Raw genomic sequence first — 17,535 nt, forward strand, 5'->3', positions numbered from 1 at the left:
TGTGATTGTTAGTGTCAAATGTTGAAATAAGCATAGGTATGTAGCATTAAACAATCTAAAGACATCTTACTAGGGAAAATATAAAAATGTATAAACACTCTCCACTAGTAAAAATAATGTCTGGAATTTGAATGACATAAATAATTAAGCATGAGAAATTGAATTAGAACATGGCAAATTGGTAACACACCCTTTCCAACAATTTACAAAGTTATCTTTGGATATTATTCTGTCTCAAAAAGGAAAGATACATTGACTAGGCCTTTAGATTTAGAAATACATCATAGAAATGTAGGTAAGCAAAAAATAACAACATCTGTCCTCAACCATTTTATTTCAGCACCAATCAATAAAAAACATTAAACTTAACAGCTATCACAGTTACTTATACTCTAAATACACTAAGTATTTATAATTTAGATGTATTTATTTTTTACATTTGCGTCGTATCTAACGGATACAAATAATGAAATAATTGTGTGTAAAAAAATTTGTAAATTAAATAAAAATCTGCCAACATACAATCAAAAGACAAATTTAAAAAAATGTCATGATCATAACTTTTCATTAAATGCTTAAAACACACACTATCAAATATCCCACTTTTCATTAAAATAAGGGATAAACAATAATTACCTATACATCAATGATAAAGCATTGCCACCTGTAAATAGTTTACTGATTGGTAAATGTATAACATTAAAATAAAATAAATAAATCACAATAAAACATCACACATAAGAAATAATTTAAAAAGATTATGTACTCATATGGAAACGGTGGAAATTCCTTGCTACATATTATTTAAGTATTAAATATTGTTCTTGCTTTTATTGTGACTTTTTGAGACCAATTTAATAACGAGCCAAATTGCGCGCCTACTTGGTGATCCGCAGATCGAACGGTATCTAAATACTAAAATATAGGCAAAAAATATAATTTTCTCAAACATGCAATGAAATATTGTCTTTACGTTCCTTAAAATGGGCTGGAAAGTATCGCTTTTTGGGCGCAACAACTCGAGAGGACTGTAAAGGGATTTCATATTATTTTTTATGTCCTTTAGAGCATTTTTTTTATTTCATTGTATGTTTGAGAAAAGCACTATACATGCCTCGGCGTAAAAACGGATTCCCGGCCTCGTATCCCTATCCGGCCTCGCTCGCACGCTCGCTCGGCCGTATATACCCACTTGGCCGGAAATCCTCATTTTCCCGGCCTCTGATGTAATGTACTATTAATATAAAAGAGATAGGTAAACTGACCAGTGTAAGCCTGCCAAGTAAGTAATAGAAATTTTATGTAAAAATGAACTCTGTTATAGGTATAGGTAAAGAAAATTCATTTTTAGTATAGAGTGGCAACTTATTGGACACTGGTCAGTAACTGGCAATTTACATATTGAGTTATATTTTACTACCAGATTTAGGACATCTAACCTTATATGTAAAGGAATAAACATGATGAAACTTTTCAGAAATGTAATGAAAAATATTTCATTTTATATTGCACAATATTATCATATCATCAAATTATCTAAAATCATTATTAAATTTATATTTACAAGCATTTAATTTGCGTTATTAGAGTTTATTTTATAACGTTGGCAACATTGATTGTATAATATATCATGAACATTCACTATGGTCCCTATTATAAAATAGCTTTGAACTTGCAAAAGTCGGTGTGAAATAGTGCTATAGCACGAGAACACATTAACAATCAACTCACATAAAATCAAACTATCCCTTACCTTAAGGCTTAAATGGATACGAACGAAGAGTTAAACAAATAACACTCAAAGCTGTATGTATACAAACGAGATGTGACAATAATCACTAACAGTTATTTACTTCCATATAAGACAGTAAAACACATTTAATCATAATCTTACATCCAAAACAATAATTTATTAAAAATTAGTTTACACGTAATTTTGAAAAGGCAACATCTCAACGATTTTGCGAACTCAAATAGTCTTATAGTCCTCGTAAGTCCTGGCATACCTTTACGAGTACGTACATACCAATATTATTTTAGAATTCCAAAAAGAATATTCCAAATTCAAAACCGGAAAAATTGGCCTAGGTCAACGAGGTTAAAACTTGTCATTCGGAGCTACAGCACCATTTCACTGCCAAGCCATTTGGAATCGTTTTACAATAAAGTTCACGATCCGAATTCCTGCGTGTCTCCGTCGATTTCCTCGAAGACGTAGCCGCCGCGACCGTCCATCTGCAGGTAGTGGTCGTGGTGCTTCCATAGAGATTTACGGTGAGATACCGTGAACAGAGATATGCCCATCTATTAAAAAAAAAGAGGTTAAATATAAATTATTTTGAAATTATGAATAAGATTAATGAATGTAATGAACATAATTATTATTTTACCAGGCGGTCTAGCACAACTTACACTCTCGCGCACTACTCCAAAGTGTTACTAAAAGTAAAGACTCGCGCTCAGAAACTCAAGCTAGACAGCCAGGTATAACGAAATAGTGGAGATTTATTCAAAGTATATTCAGTATATTCTTATTAGAGAAAATTAAGAATTAAGGTTTTGTCGCGACAAATTTTGTTCTTTTTTTGTTAATCATAACACGATACTGAATCTATTATGATCTAAATGAACCCCCCTCCCCTTCTCCACTTGCTGCACCTACCATGAATAATTGAATATAGTTGTCAGATTGTTAAATATTCAGCACAGAAAATCCTGAGTGCAAACAGATCAGTTTTCCCGTTACACGTCTCAGTTTTCCCGTTACACGTCTCAGTAATAACGGATGGAGCGAATACTAAAAGCACAAGTTGCTTCAGATTTGGCCAAATATTTCCGCGACAAGTAGAACATTACACTTATCTTGACGACAAACGAGGTTATCTGATATCTAAGAACTGTCTGAATAAAATTATTGAATTGTTGATGTAATTTACGGAATCAAGGTTTTGTCGCGACATCGTCATCTAAGGAATTCCCTGTAAATGTTTACGTGAACGTCATTCACTTCATTGTGAATTCTGATTGAAGCGAATATTTTTAGAGCGATGTATTTTTCAGTGTCTAGAAGACTTGAAATATAATCTATATATATAAACGGCAAAGTCCTGAGTGACTGACTGACTGAGTGACTTAAATCAACGTACAGCCCAAACCGCTGGTGCTAGAGATTCCAAATTTAGCACATAGGTTACTTTTAAGGTCTAGGGGCGCACTAAGAAAGTAAGAAAGGATTTTTCCAAATTCTTTCCCTAAGGGGGTTCAAAGTTTGTATGAGAAAACAAGATTAGATTAGTAGGTACGCGGGCGAAGCCGCGGGAAAAAGCTAGTTTTCTATGTTTATAACACTACACTACTGTATTATTTATATTGCTTGTACGTCCTAAAATGAGATTACGCCGTATTATAAGGTAAACTAAATGAAACGTCATCGTTTTTCCCAATGAATGTTCAGGGGAGAATTCCTACTATACCTATTAGTTCCCTGATAACTTTGTTCTGTACGTAATATGAGTAGGTATATTGGTTTGGAAAGAGGTAATTCCAAAATAGTAGTGCCTGGTTAATAACACATAAGAGGACCGTATGCTTGTTTGCCATCGACGTAGTATTAAAAAAAAGCTCTTGGTAGCGTAAACAAACGTTATAGCACGATAAAATAACTGATAAGAAGAGATACCGCATCTGAAATTGAGGAATTGGTGGACCAATATCATTGGCGAAAATAAATCCTACAAAAGTAATGTTTACCCAGAAGGCATCCGCAGGAAAATGAATGTTCACAGTCGAGAACACTGACGGCTTCAGATATGTATGTTAGTCAGTTACAACGGAGATTAGAAGCCCCGACTAGGCCTCCCAGAAGGTTCCTTCACCGGTCGGGTGTTTGTAGTAGCATCGGTGACCCGGTGTCTTACCTTTCTGCAGTACATCTGAACCTCGGAATCCACATGATTTAGGAACCCCAGGGGCCCGTTTCTCGAAAGGTACAAGCCTTGTATTACAAGTGTGTTTCCATGACAACCCATACGATTTGACAGTTCGCTCACTTGTAATACAAGGCTTGTACCTTTCGAGAAACGGGCCCCAGGGGCCCGTTTCTCGAAAGGTACAAGCCTTGTATTACAAGTGTGTTTCCATGACAACCCATACGATTTGATAGTTCGCGCACTTGTAAGAAACGGGCCCCAGGTCATACTGAACGAATTTAGTAATACATGGTAACCATCTTGTTTGTTCAGCTCCGTCGAAAGAGGCCAGGAGGTGTTTTTAACCGATGTAAGAGTATCAGTGTCTTACCTCTCTGCAGTACTGGTACATTTGGCCCTCAACATCTACAGACACGGCGCTGGTGCACTCATCCAAGATGGCGAATTGCGGCTCGTGGTAGAACAGGCGGGCCATCTGTCACAAACGAATACTTATATTCAGTGCTTATGATAGGAACGACGAACTGTAAAGAGCGATGCTTTGCACCAAAACAAATAATGGATAGCGTAGGTAACGATTTTTCACTTTTTAGACGATGAAAACAGTTGATTCCTATTTCAGGAGACTTTTTTAAAATAGTTATTCTTCGACCGCTGTAAAATCACCGTCAATAAAAATGCGAAAAATGTAAACAAACTATTCAATGACATATCCATATTCTAGAACTATTTTAATATTTTAGTGGTTTAAGATAATGATTATGGTAAGAATTGATTAAATAAATAACACATGGATTTAATTTATTTGATGCAGTAGAATAAAATTAACAAATTAACGAGGCTTTGTAAAACAAGGTTTGTTTAGATTGTTCGCAAATTTCATTGATGGCAACAGTATAGACACACCGGATCAGAAGACAAAGATGACTGGCAATACCATGTTGTTTTTTTTTATGCTAGTAAAATGAAATTGAAAGGATCTATTGTTTAGTACAAGAGTCAACAACGTAGTAAGAGCGACCCTTTCTGTTTCCACTTGATAATAAACAAGAGGGGTAATAAACCATAGAGTGTAGACTATTGTGTTTGAAAAAAGGATCTTCTACGGATGGAATTTCTTTTGTTTGTGCTTATCACTTTGTGCTTATCCTATTGTAAGATTATAAAGTAACTAATGTTTGTGTGATCTCTGTGAATAAATTTATGGTAATCTGATGTTAAAACAACTAGTTTTTTCTGTGGATACTATTTTCTCTTTCTTTTGTAACAAAACGTGTGAAAACTAGTATCAATGATTTCAAAACAAAAGGACCTGTTTGGTGATTGTTTTTTTTAAAGAGCGCTAGTATAAAAAGTGAAATGTTTGAGTATAATTAAGTTTTACACTTTTTTTAGTGTCTATTGTAGTAATATCCTTTGTCATGAGTCATTAAACAAAGAACATTTATTTTATGCATATTCTTACTATGATGTCCATTCACCATAGGGAAGACGATTTAATGATAACAATAGGATATAAATACAGTGAGTTTCTCGTGAAACATATACGTCAATTAAGGCACTGTGAACAGAGAGTTTTACGAATAACATTTTTATATGATTTACAGCAGGAACCAAGGATTTGCCTGATGGTAGGCTGTAGCGTCACCCACAACATCGTTAAGATGGGAGTAATCTTGCGTGAAGGACGTATCGGTCCAGAAATGCCGCAGGCGACAGTTTTGTGGCAGTTCATTCTATCTGCTATCGTACTAGAAGAGAGGCTTATGCTCAGCAGTGGGCGAAAAAGGGCGGATATGATGATGATGAACCATCTTACCCACAGAACTAGATTTAGATAGAAGAAACAATTCATCTGTTAGTATAGGGCCCGAGCGTGTCAGATTTTGTACTGAAGTTGTTACTTGCCTGTGATTTTAACACTTTCGATACCAAGAACCCGACTGTCGGGTACACCGCTCGTAGAAGCGTAGCCGATTACATGGGTTTCCCCGTATGTAGCGAAAATGTCGTAGCGCCGCGTAGAGCCCGGTTTCGAAAGTGTTAAATATGTATGTCTCAGGCCCTTGAGAGTTCATAATTTTTTTGTTGTTGCAATTAAATATCACGTAACGAGGCAATTTTTATGTTTTAGTTGACTTCAACTTACAAAAATTGTCGCCCGAAAGCTGCAAGCTGCGATTAAAGACGGACAACTCAGTGGATTATACTGAGTTCATTTGACACGCTAAGTAGATACGTTTGCTTGATCTATGGTATATATGACATTTGTGATCTTACTCACTAGTTAGATAGGTGTGCTACTCTGCGGCGGCGCCACCATAATGAAATTCAACTAATTACATATATGGTAAAATGATGTACGTATAACGTACAATATGTACGTATGATGTTATGACTGTACCTATAGCGGGAAAAATTCATTATGGTGGCGCCACCGCAGAGTAGCACACTTAGATAGTTGTATAACTTACGGCTATCCGCTGCTTCTCTCCGCCGGAGAGCACGTCCATCCAGTCCTCCACGGCATCCCAGCCGCCCTCGCGGCTCGTCAGGTACGCCAGCTGCACGATCTCCAGGAACCTGACGTACATACAAATACAGAACAATCAGGAAACTGTCAAGTTAATAGTACATTATTGCTGAGGTACGGAAAGAAAGGAATTTTCTGGGACTATGGTGCCAGGCTGAGGCTTGTTTTTATTTTTAAAATAGTCCAGATACAGTAACTACTAACTACGCACATGCGCTAATTAAGGCCTCGCCACACGACTGTTTAAATGATTGGTTTTGGTTGGCTGATTGTGTTTATTCCTTGGCCCTTTCGAGATGTACCTATGCAATTTTGAGCATTTTAAAAGTTTAACGGTGTCGAATACAATGGATTTTCATACATAGGTATAGAGTTTTACCTTTTAAAATTAAGAAGAGCATAATGAGGCACTTCCGGTCTTCAATTTATGAATAAAACGAGGCCTTTTTCTAGCATGTGAGAAAACATACTAACCCCCTTATTCATAAACATTTACTATAAGTTAATGAGCAGGTAATAATCGTTTGTCCCTTTCCGACGCATGGATATGATGGAAAGACAACCAATTTTTATCGGCTAGTTATTAGTAAACATTTGTGAATAAGGGGGTATAGCAACTTAAATACAAGCTAGCTACAGACGAGTTTAAAACGAGTGGTTTGATTTGGACACCCACCTGTTCAACTGTGCGTCCGTGCGTCCACGACGGACCATCTCCTCGCGCGTTTGAGGGTAGATCACCTGAACAAAATGAACACAATATGTTAGGAAACAGGCAGTGTCACTTGCATTGATACTGGCATTGACTGAAAAAGGAAGAAAGCACGAAAAAAATATAGGCATAAGGCGTTCGTCATCTTGGCGAGCCTTCTCGCGTCAAGTCTCCTTATCTTTTAGGAAGCATTTATGAATCCTACCTACGATTCACTTTGCCTTTCGGAGTTGATTCGAATTCTCCGACGCTTAATGTTCTCAAACAAACATCCTTCTTTCTGTTAATATTGAAATTAAGCATGTTTGAAAACAAAAACACTATGTCGGGTGGTCCTTGAATTGCATTATATTCATTTTCCGATTATATTGATTTCCGAGCAATGAAAATAAATTGATGTAGCTACAGAAGCACATATAAGAGCATAGTTTCCAGTTTTAGGCATAACATTATCTAATTTCTAAGGGTCCCCAGGGTCCTGTAAGGCCTCTGAGGCACGCAGAAAAGCTTGCCCTTGGGCGGCTTCGTAAGAGTGCCTCCAAAGACGGACCACAGCTTTTAGACCATTGGGTTACACTACTGAACAGATCATGATTGTAATCTTTACCAACTTACCTGGTCTCTAAGAGTCCCGAGGGTCATGTAAGGCCTCTGAGGTACGTAGAAAAGCTTGCCCTTGGGCGGCTTTGTAAGGGTGCCTCCGAAGATGGGCCAAAGTTCACCCAGCATACGGAACATGGACGATTTGCCGCAGCCGTTGGGTCCGCATACCAGCACGTTTATTCCGGATCTGAAAAATGTATTAAATATAATTTCTCCCATGGATGATCCTAGTTCTGTGAGACTGACGAACGAAAACGAACGTCTCGAAATGACGTCACTGTGCAGTTACTCCAACTGCGGCTTTGAGTAGGCTCACTCTGCGTTTCTGTCATACATCCCAGCATTCCCAGCGGCCGCGGGTTCGCGGTCCATAAAGTTTGACGGCCTTCTCGCTGCGCAATTGTACTCGATGTCGCATGCAACCCGTTGACAGGTCATTGACAGTGAGCCTTTAGTACCTTCTTGTATATATTCTTTATATATATTAGGAGTATAATTAGGGTGGGACCAGTGCCTAATTCTATGCCATATAATTAGGCACTGGTCCCACCGCGAGCTAGTAGGTAAGCTGCATGAGTTCAATCTGGCTATAAAATAACATCGCCGAATTTACACGAGTGATTATCTTTTGTCCGTTTTTATAGCCGACTCCAGTTTTTACTAGCTCGCGGTGGGATCAGTGCCAGTGCTTATAACAGACGCTTATACTCGAAAGACAGACGCCAGTATCGGGTAGCTATTTGGCTGGCAGGACGCGCCGCTTGAGGTTGGATTCAGCTTTGCAGTCAATACTCACTTGACTTCGAAGGAGAGTTCCTTGATGAGCACGTCGCCGTTGGGCGTGACGAGCGGCACGCGGTCGAAGCGGATGATCTTGTCCTGGTAGATGATGCGGCCCGCGCCCGGTGCCATCAGCATTGGCATTACTGTACAAAAAGTTATCATATTATGCTAAGCAACGTTTACAATCATTACAAAAACTCTAAATGGACGCTTGAGCAGCAGCGACCTCTGGGAGATTCGGTGCAGCATTAAACGCACACGAATGGCGGCTACGCACTGCTATCATATACAGTTCTCCTCGTCGGTTTCGATGACGGCGACTTCAGCAAATTATGGATTTTGTCTGTCATGGGCTTATGTGTCTGGCCAGGCCAAACTTGGTCTTAAAGACTCTTTTGCAGACGTTACAATTGACTAACTATATGCTAATGAAGCTAATGAACCTACACCAAGTCTGATTTGACGGCCTTATGTTAAAACAGTTTTCTTATGCCTTGATATTTTTTTGCAATCGTCAACATATTGTAGACTCAGCTTCCCATTTTAAAGTCAAAAGTGTTTAGGCTTCCCATTCGCTAGCTAGACTATACAGAGTTAGAAGACTGTTTATAGGGTTTACTTTTTTGTACACTTACCACCGTTGCCGTTCTCCACCTGCCCCACCATAGTCCTGGTGTATTTCCCCTGGTTCACATCAGACAAAACAGTTCTCAACTGGGTCACTCTCGACGTAAGACCGGCCAGTTTGCTGAGCTCCCTTCCAGAAAGAACAAGGCGGCCGATAGCTTCGGCCATCTTTACAAGCATGCGTCCGTACGTGTAGTAGTGCTGCGAATAAGATTAGCTAGTGATAAATACGAAGAGAAAAGCAAAAGAGTTTTTGAATGGGTCCACACAGAGCGAGGCATGGCCCGAGGCAATGTGCTCACGCAAGAAACGACCGATGTAGACGTGCCTCGTAAGAGGCAGGTTTCTCGGCCAAGCAAAACGAATGTACTGCTAGGCCGAGGCACGGCTACATAGCACATTTGCCGCGCGAGGAAATGAGGAGGCACACTGATATTTACTCCCGCCAGGCGGCGCCTGTGCAAGTGCCTAGGCATGTCACTATCATTCATATGTGAGAGAGCAAAAAAATATCTTCTCGCTCTCACGTATGAAATTCTTTATCTGTGCAATGGAATAATAAGGTGGCGCCACCTGTTAAACCTTTGAGTTTGCCTCCTCATTTCCTCGCGACGTACTTCACTCTGTGTGGACCCGGCTAACAGCGTGTATACGTTAGAATATGTCATCACAGTACGATATTGCGTTTGAAGGTTATCGGACGATCGTAGTACCATAGTAAGGTATGAAAAATAAAGTATAAGGTTATTTTTTTAGTATCTAAACATTCCTTCGCCTGTTTGTAAATAATAAAGGTGACATTAGTAAGTAAACAAATTATTTAAATGACATTGATGTGTCCACATTGCTACACGTCGTTTTGTTTGTATTAGTAATCAAACACAACTCGCTAATGCTGACGATAGATATTGACATTACTATATATTTATATTACTTGTATTAGATTATGGAGAAGATACCTTTTTAGGTTTCCGGTGCATGCTGCATTATATAATTTTTATACTTCAATTCGAAAAGCAAACAATATCGTAGGTATATAAGTATCGTAGTGTATATAAATATATCCCATTAAAATTTTGAAAAAACGACCGTAGTGGACCGATTTTCATGAAACATGGCTAAGAACACTCCCGACTAACTCAGCTATGAATAAAAAATATATCCGTTCGGGATACGATGCGTCCACAAACAGACAGACAAACAGACTAAGACGCAGATTATTCGGCGTCTCTCGCTATCCAAGCAGAATGAAAGGTAGGCCATTAAATGCTTTTCCCTTGTATGACAGCTATTTCAATCAAATCCGTAAAGCTCGAGAAAATACTGTCAATTTGTTAACCAAGTCATGCAAGGCTGTCAGACATAACTTCGCTCTCTTAGTGTCTTCAGAAGTATTAGAAATATTGCATGTTGTTCCGCGTCATTCTCGTGGAATGCCCCGTAGATCGACTGTGCGTACGCACCCTTACGGCCCGGCCACGACATTGGTCGAAGCGCGGCAGCGGTGAGCGGCGGCCATACATTGGAGCGAGACGCAGCGATGGGACTTTTCATTCGCACGTATGGCTGCCGCTCACCGCTGTCGCGTTTAGACCAATGTCGTGGCTGGGCCGTTAGGTTGTTTTATTACCTTAAACCTGTCGTTTTCCGTTCCAGTAGTGAGCAGGTTATGGTCCGTGACAAAGAAAGGCCGCGACACCGCGTAGAATCCGACCGTGATCGCGATATCTACAGAAAAATAATGCATTTTGATAAATTGTTATGTTAAGTGAAGTATGACGTTTAAGGTGCGGCTACTAAGACTGGCCGTAATGAAATTTCATACAACATTGCTGACCTAGACCGGGATTTTTTTTTTAATTTACATTTCATAAATATTTGTGACATAAAAAAAACCATGAGGCCTTAAAGAGGTCATTCCTCTTTCCCGTCCTCTGCAATAACGTACGTATGTATTTATGTATGTAAGTAACTATATTGCTACTTGAACAGTTTGATTTTTACTCACACTTGGCAATAATGTTGTCTATGAAGCCCATAGCGACGCGGAAATTGAGGAAGTTCCGCAGATGTCGCGTCAACTTGTAGAAACTCGCTAGAACTGTCAGTTGTTCGCGGTGATTACCCTGAAATGTAAGTTATCTCATTTAAAAAAAACATACATAGCATTGTCTATGTCTATGCCAGGCCACACAAGTAGCCTATGTCACTCTCCATCCCTTCAACTATCTCCACTTAAAAAATCACGATATTAAAAAAGACATTGACAACATATCAAACATAACCTATGTAATTTGGCCGTGTTCATTGTTACCCTCCATCCAAAAGACGGTGACATGAATTGAAACTAAGCTTTTACATTTTTATTCTGACTGCTGTGGCAATTGCAATCTGATTTTGACCATATATTAAATATAAGAAGATCATACCATCCCATACATTAAAATGCGACCGCCTAAGAACGCGCATACACTACACCACACATAGATGGCGCCACAAAAAATGCCTTGTTGCCATCGATTATTTGTAGATTGGCGTTAAGTGTCACTTTCGAGCCATAAATCTATGTCAAAAGTGACACTTAACGCCATCCACAAGTATAATCGAAAGTAACATTGAGACATTTTTTTTGTGGCGCCATCTATGTGTGGTGTAGTGTATGCGCGTTCTTAGGCGGTCGCATTTTAATGTATGGGATGGTATGATCTTATATTTAATCTATGTTTTGACATACATATGTAAAGGTTTATATAATCCTTCCGCTAGAAACATACGTGTAATGCACATCATCTCCTCGTTATATACCAGTAGATAATGAATACCTACTTACTCATAAACAATTGCTTTAACGATGAATAAATATTCTCTTAGCATATTAAATATCACCGCTTACGTCGACTTAGTACATCTTCATTAAGTACATATTACGTCAAACGTGTTTTTCAAATGACAAATCAATTAATACGCATGTAACAATGGAATACTAAATTTGTTATTACGTTGACAATGTCAAACATATGCAGATAATGTTGTACAAAAATACATTCAATATTAAACAAGTAAAACCACTGAACGTCGAACAACTTTGTACATGACATGATACGCATTCGAGTACAGTATATAATTTATTTTGAACAATAAAATTTACTGAAATAATTATGAAACTATACCAAAATGGAGCGAGCAGGACTCTCGATATGAGTTTTCAATAAAAACAAAAAGGATTTATTCTTACTAACAGATTCCTAAGAACCTAAGATAAGTCCTAAAATATTATAGGCATACCTTTATGCACTGTTTTACCAAATTTTTAAATCATATCTACAAGTAAGTCTCAGAAGTCCACTTCATTAGTACACAGTACAGTTTTTGTTGCCGAAAATGTATAGAAATCTGGGAAAAAAAGAGGAAGGTTTCATACAAACAACCTAGGACATTTTGGGAAACCTAGTGGATCTTGCTCAGCATCATGGACTCTATCAGCCTACCAATTTTTACCAATTTTAAGACGTGATCGAAATGTACTAACATTTCGGGAATTGCTCATAAACGATATAACGTCAAGCCGTCCTTTTCTCACTATTTGTAAGTGCGATAGGGACGCACCGATGCGATAAAGTGTATCCAACTAGTGTGCTACACCCGCTGGTTGGTATTGTAATTTGTATTATAAAGTAGTTTAATTATTTATTGAAGATTTACCTGATAGAAAGCGATTTCTTCCGAATTTGTTATAAGCCTGGAGTTTACGTATCTAAATTCGCCTTCCAGTTTCTGCTCTTGAACGGTAAGACGAGCTGCAAAGGGAAATAATATATAAGAGACAATTAAAAAACAAATTGTTTTACTTTATCCTTGACTTAACCTATTCGCCGCCACGTCAACGAAGTAATAAATGTCGAAAGTTGGAAGTAGACAACCCATATAATATATCAAGTTGTAGCGTGAGGGAAGTACGTAAGTACTTTATTAAGGCAATATATGTGAAAAGGTAAAGCCAGTAGTTTTATTTAATAACATTTATCTAACCTGTAGGCTTTCTGAGGTATGTCAGGAAAACTCCCGACACTAGCAGGTACGCCATCATTATTCCAGGAGTCTGAAATAAAGTAAAATAAATAATATAATAGTTATTTGTTATACAAGGGGGCAAAGTTGTATTTTAACGTCGAGTGTGGAATTGAAAAAACGAGCAAGTGAAAGGATTCTATAGTTGAACCACGAGCGAAGCGAGTGGTTCGAGAATAGAATCCTGAACTTGCGAGTTTTTTAACACACGAGAAGTAAAATACATTTGCACCCGAGTGTAACACAAAACTTTTCCCCTCACTATAGCGAGGAAACTACAACGCAAAAAATGCGTTTATCACTGATTCCAGTAGTTCCACAGGTGGTAAATCATCTTTATTACTAGATTCACCTACTTTTATCAATTTTAAAGCAGTTAATTTGACTTTATTCAAGGTCAAATTACTGTACTCACTAGTGGATAAAATGCGTTTTTACCCGCTGGTATTAAAGGACAAAACACGTGTTTCCGAGCTAGTGAGGGGAAAAAAATATTATGACCAACATTATGACCTCAAAGATTTTCATAAAATGCTAGAACGTAATAACAACACCCGTCTGAGAGGTCATCAGTATAAACTGGTCTCTCGCAGGTCATACAACAATCTTCATAGACATTTCTTTAGTAATAGAGTGGTAAAAGCTTGGAATCAGCTCCCGGAGAATGTAATATCGGCCCAAAGTGTAAACGAATTCAAGAATAAGTTAGACAAGCACAGTGCTAATTCCAATACCACCTGAAACCTCTGCCGACAACTGGATACAGGCTTTATCAGTTACTACAACTGCCTGCCTGCTTTACAAATAATAATAATAATAAAATATACCCAAGGCATGACAAAGGATATGAGCCATTTTGAATTTGAACCTTATTCTATAAATAAAATGGTACCTAAGATTTTCGTTTGTACAAAAATCAATGTAACAATATAAATTCTACTTTATTCAGTTCTCGAAAGGTTCAAATTAGATTGCAACAACTATGTATATTGTAATGTACATTGGGCCTTACGAGGTTAACAGTAGCTCACATTTCCGCAAACGCCTCAGTAGGTTCAATTCACAAGTTCAAGACTGGTTTGTCACTAGTGTCTATGGTGGACAGCTCACTTTGCATGTAACGCACTGGTCCCAGCCTCCCACCAGAAGCGACTAAGGGATGAGTTATCGACGAAAGAAACGAATAAAAAAAAGTCGCTCCTGTGTACATACAGCTTGGCAGAAAAGAGTAGAAATGGAACTATTTTTTTTTATCATAGCAACACTTAACTGATCTTATTGAAAAGTGTCAAAATAGTTGCCACATGCAAACGGTTTACATAGACGGTGGCGCCCCTATTATTTTCTACCCTTTTTTGGCAGAATCTAAAAGAGATAGCGAACGATTAGTTCATCGCCCGGCGATGAACTCGCTCGCGCTACCATCGCGTCTCTTTCACACGATAACGACTATATGGACTAAGGGTCCAGAGCCGCCAGACCTTCCTCAAATTCTCAAGGATGCAACTTTGGGATAATGTCGAGTTCGTATCGACGTTTAATGTCTGCATATTACCTAGTTTGGCCCGTCGGCCATTTTTTGCTATAAGGTTTTTTTTAAAACACTAATTTTCCATAATTCCTCAAGGCTGATTTTTATAAATGTAATAGAAAAGACTGTAAGGATTTATTAAACAGACCATTTCCACCGGCCGTAACTTTTACCAGAAGACGCTTGAAAGTCTCTATGACTTACCCTAATTTCTCAAGCTATTACGGCCGGCGCAAATGGTTAAGAAATGATGATTATCAATTCCTAACAGTAATTTCTAACACATATATAAAAAAAATAGCCTTGTGAATGTAAGGAAAGTAAATGTATTTAAAAAAAACATTATAGCAAAAAAATGGCCGACGGGCCGAACTAGGTAATATGCAGACATTAATCGTCGATACGAAATCTACATTATCCCAACGTTTCATCCTTGAGAATTTGAGGAAGGTCTGGCGGCTCCGGGCTCTTAGTCCAATATTTTATTCGTTTCTATAGCCGATAGCTCAACTCTTAATCGCTTTTAGGTGTGTAGGGTTGCAAATAGAAAAAAAAACAAATGTTTTTTTTTTTTTTCAGAATTATGAAAACAAACCATGAAAAAAAAACCAAGCGCCATGGTTTTTTTTTCTAAATATGTTTTTTTTTTTCAGATTATCAAATAATACGACAATAACGTTTCAATAACAATAAAGTGTATTTTAATTCGATAAACATTCAGTATGCAAACGTTTATCGGGGAATCCCCGATGCGACGTGGAGCGTGGAGAAACGGTGGTGTTTTGTCAACAGTAAATAGCGACAACTACCTACTAACTACAGATTGTGTAAATTTTAGTTATATAAAACCAGAAATTAAAGTTATTAAATTAATTTTCGTAATAGTTAACATAAAGTCTAAAACTCCGTACAAAAGTATTAACTGTTTTGCAAATATTGAGATTTCGTCCTTTAGAAAAAAAAACTTACTCCAGAAAAAAACTGCTTTTTTTCACGTTTTTTTTTCAAGCCAGAAAAAAATTAAACCGTTTTTTTGCAACCCTAGACCAGTGCCTAAGATACTTACACTGACGCCCAGATTAACAGTGAGCCTGTACAGATAGATGCCAATGTCCAATATCGGCTTGCTAATGTTGCTGTACAGGTCTACAACTGTCTCGCAGAACTTATCAATGTCCGTGGTGAGAAGCTGGTCAGCGTTCGATATCCGGTTGTCCAGGTTCGTGACTTGGTAGTATGTGAAACCTCTGGAATGGGAAACGTGTGGTTAATTATTGTTGTCACATGGCATAAGGGCAATTTCAGAATTTGGGACACCTCAATTAGCGAAAGTTGTTAACGATAATTAAGCAAGAAATTTCAATAAAAATATTGTTATTAAGTACATAAACTTTAAGCGATAATCTACATTCAGAATGTGAAAAAAGTAAATTTCCAGACAGATTTTATGCTTAATTGTCGTCACGAAACTGACAGCGAGTTAATTTTTGTTAACAACTTTTGCTAATTGGGGGGACCCAAATTCTGAAAATGCTCATATTATGATAGAACATTATTTAAGCCAATTTACTCTAAGGGTCTCCCCAAACATATCGACGCGGAATCGGTTGTCGCCGACCAAAAATCGCCCGTTAGGGTCCCCCCACATCTAGCGTCTCGCGAGCGTCGCGTCGGGCCAACTGTATGGAAAAAGACGTCGCGTCGACGCGGCGTCAGGCTTTGCCCATACAATTGGCCCGACGCGACGCTCGCGAGACGCTAGATGTGGGGGGACCCTTAGTCGGCTAGAGCTGATTCCGCGTCGAGAGGTTCCGCGTAGATAGGACCATTCTCAAATAGACACATCTGTACCATCAAGAGTTGCCCTATATCGTTTATTTGACCTGTATATTGTCTATGTTCAAATGAATTCAATCGGTGGGTATTTAAGATATGTTGCCGACCTTTTACAACAGTCGAATAGAACAATTGTTATGCCAGCATACGCCAATAACACGAATTTTCCTACAAATAAGCTGTAATAACAAAAAATACGTCATAAATTTGCATTTTAACACGATTAAAACGGATGTTTTCGTGTTAAAATGGAAATTTATGCAGAGTTTAAGGACATTGCATTTATAATGGGACTAGTTGTAATTATTTATAGAAATGTAGTTTATACACCTATTCTTCTTTACTAGTTATGCGTCACGATTTTTTTCCAACTTCGGATGACTATAAAGAAAGGCCTTCTGCTACTCTAGTAGTTAATCTTAAAAATATAAATAATATTGGGGACACCTTACACAGATCAACTTAGCCTCAAACTAAGCAAAGCTTGTACTATGGATGCTAAGCGACGATATACATACTTAAATATATCAATACATACTTATATACATAGAAAACATCCATGACTCAGGAACAAATATCTGTGCTCATCACCCAGGACCGCGGCTTAGCAGGCAGGGTCACTACCGACTGAGCCAGACCGGTCGTCAAATAACTAACAGAATAGTGTCCGAGTGGACTGTTGAGTCCACTACCTAGTCTGTTTTCTTTTAATTAGTATGGAACGCATAATTTTACTTGTAGGTAAATATAGTAAACTAGCTTTTACCCGCGGCTTCGCCCGCGTAATAAAAGTATTCTTATTGAAACGTTTACAAAAAATAAGATTTTCATTTGGATCCGTAGGTTTCTTTGTAGGTACATCTGTCCGCGTTATTTCGATTAAGGTAAAGCGGGGCAATTCTCGACTGGGGGG

At 38.1% G+C, this 17,535-nt stretch overlaps 1 protein-coding gene across 1 annotated transcript in view; it reads right to left on the bottom strand.

Annotated features, from left to right (window-relative positions):
• Nucleotides 1-1,116: 1,116 nt before the first annotated feature.
• LOC125226190 (ATP-binding cassette sub-family D member 3) overlaps nucleotides 1,117-17,535 on the bottom strand; it is a 33,248-nt gene continuing 16,829 nt past the window's right edge. Inside the window, exons 5-16 of the mRNA XM_048130105.1 lie at nucleotides 15,853-16,033; nucleotides 13,217-13,286; nucleotides 12,890-12,984; nucleotides 11,196-11,313; nucleotides 10,818-10,915; nucleotides 9,196-9,388; nucleotides 8,574-8,703; nucleotides 7,790-7,964; nucleotides 7,139-7,203; nucleotides 6,404-6,512; nucleotides 4,300-4,404; nucleotides 1,117-2,304 (exon numbers count right to left, since the gene is read on the bottom strand). Coding sequence (XP_047986062.1) covers nucleotides 2,170-2,304; nucleotides 4,300-4,404; nucleotides 6,404-6,512; nucleotides 7,139-7,203; nucleotides 7,790-7,964; nucleotides 8,574-8,703; nucleotides 9,196-9,388; nucleotides 10,818-10,915; nucleotides 11,196-11,313; nucleotides 12,890-12,984; nucleotides 13,217-13,286; nucleotides 15,853-16,033 — 1,474 coding nt within the window. The 3' untranslated portion in view covers nucleotides 1,117-2,169. The remainder of the gene's footprint in view (nucleotides 2,305-4,299; nucleotides 4,405-6,403; nucleotides 6,513-7,138; nucleotides 7,204-7,789; nucleotides 7,965-8,573; nucleotides 8,704-9,195; nucleotides 9,389-10,817; nucleotides 10,916-11,195; nucleotides 11,314-12,889; nucleotides 12,985-13,216; nucleotides 13,287-15,852; nucleotides 16,034-17,535) is intronic.

The sequence above is a fragment of the Leguminivora glycinivorella genome, chromosome 5 (assembly GCF_023078275.1).
Source record: "Leguminivora glycinivorella isolate SPB_JAAS2020 chromosome 5, LegGlyc_1.1, whole genome shotgun sequence".
NCBI classification, from domain to species: Eukaryota; Metazoa; Arthropoda; class Insecta; order Lepidoptera; family Tortricidae; genus Leguminivora; species Leguminivora glycinivorella.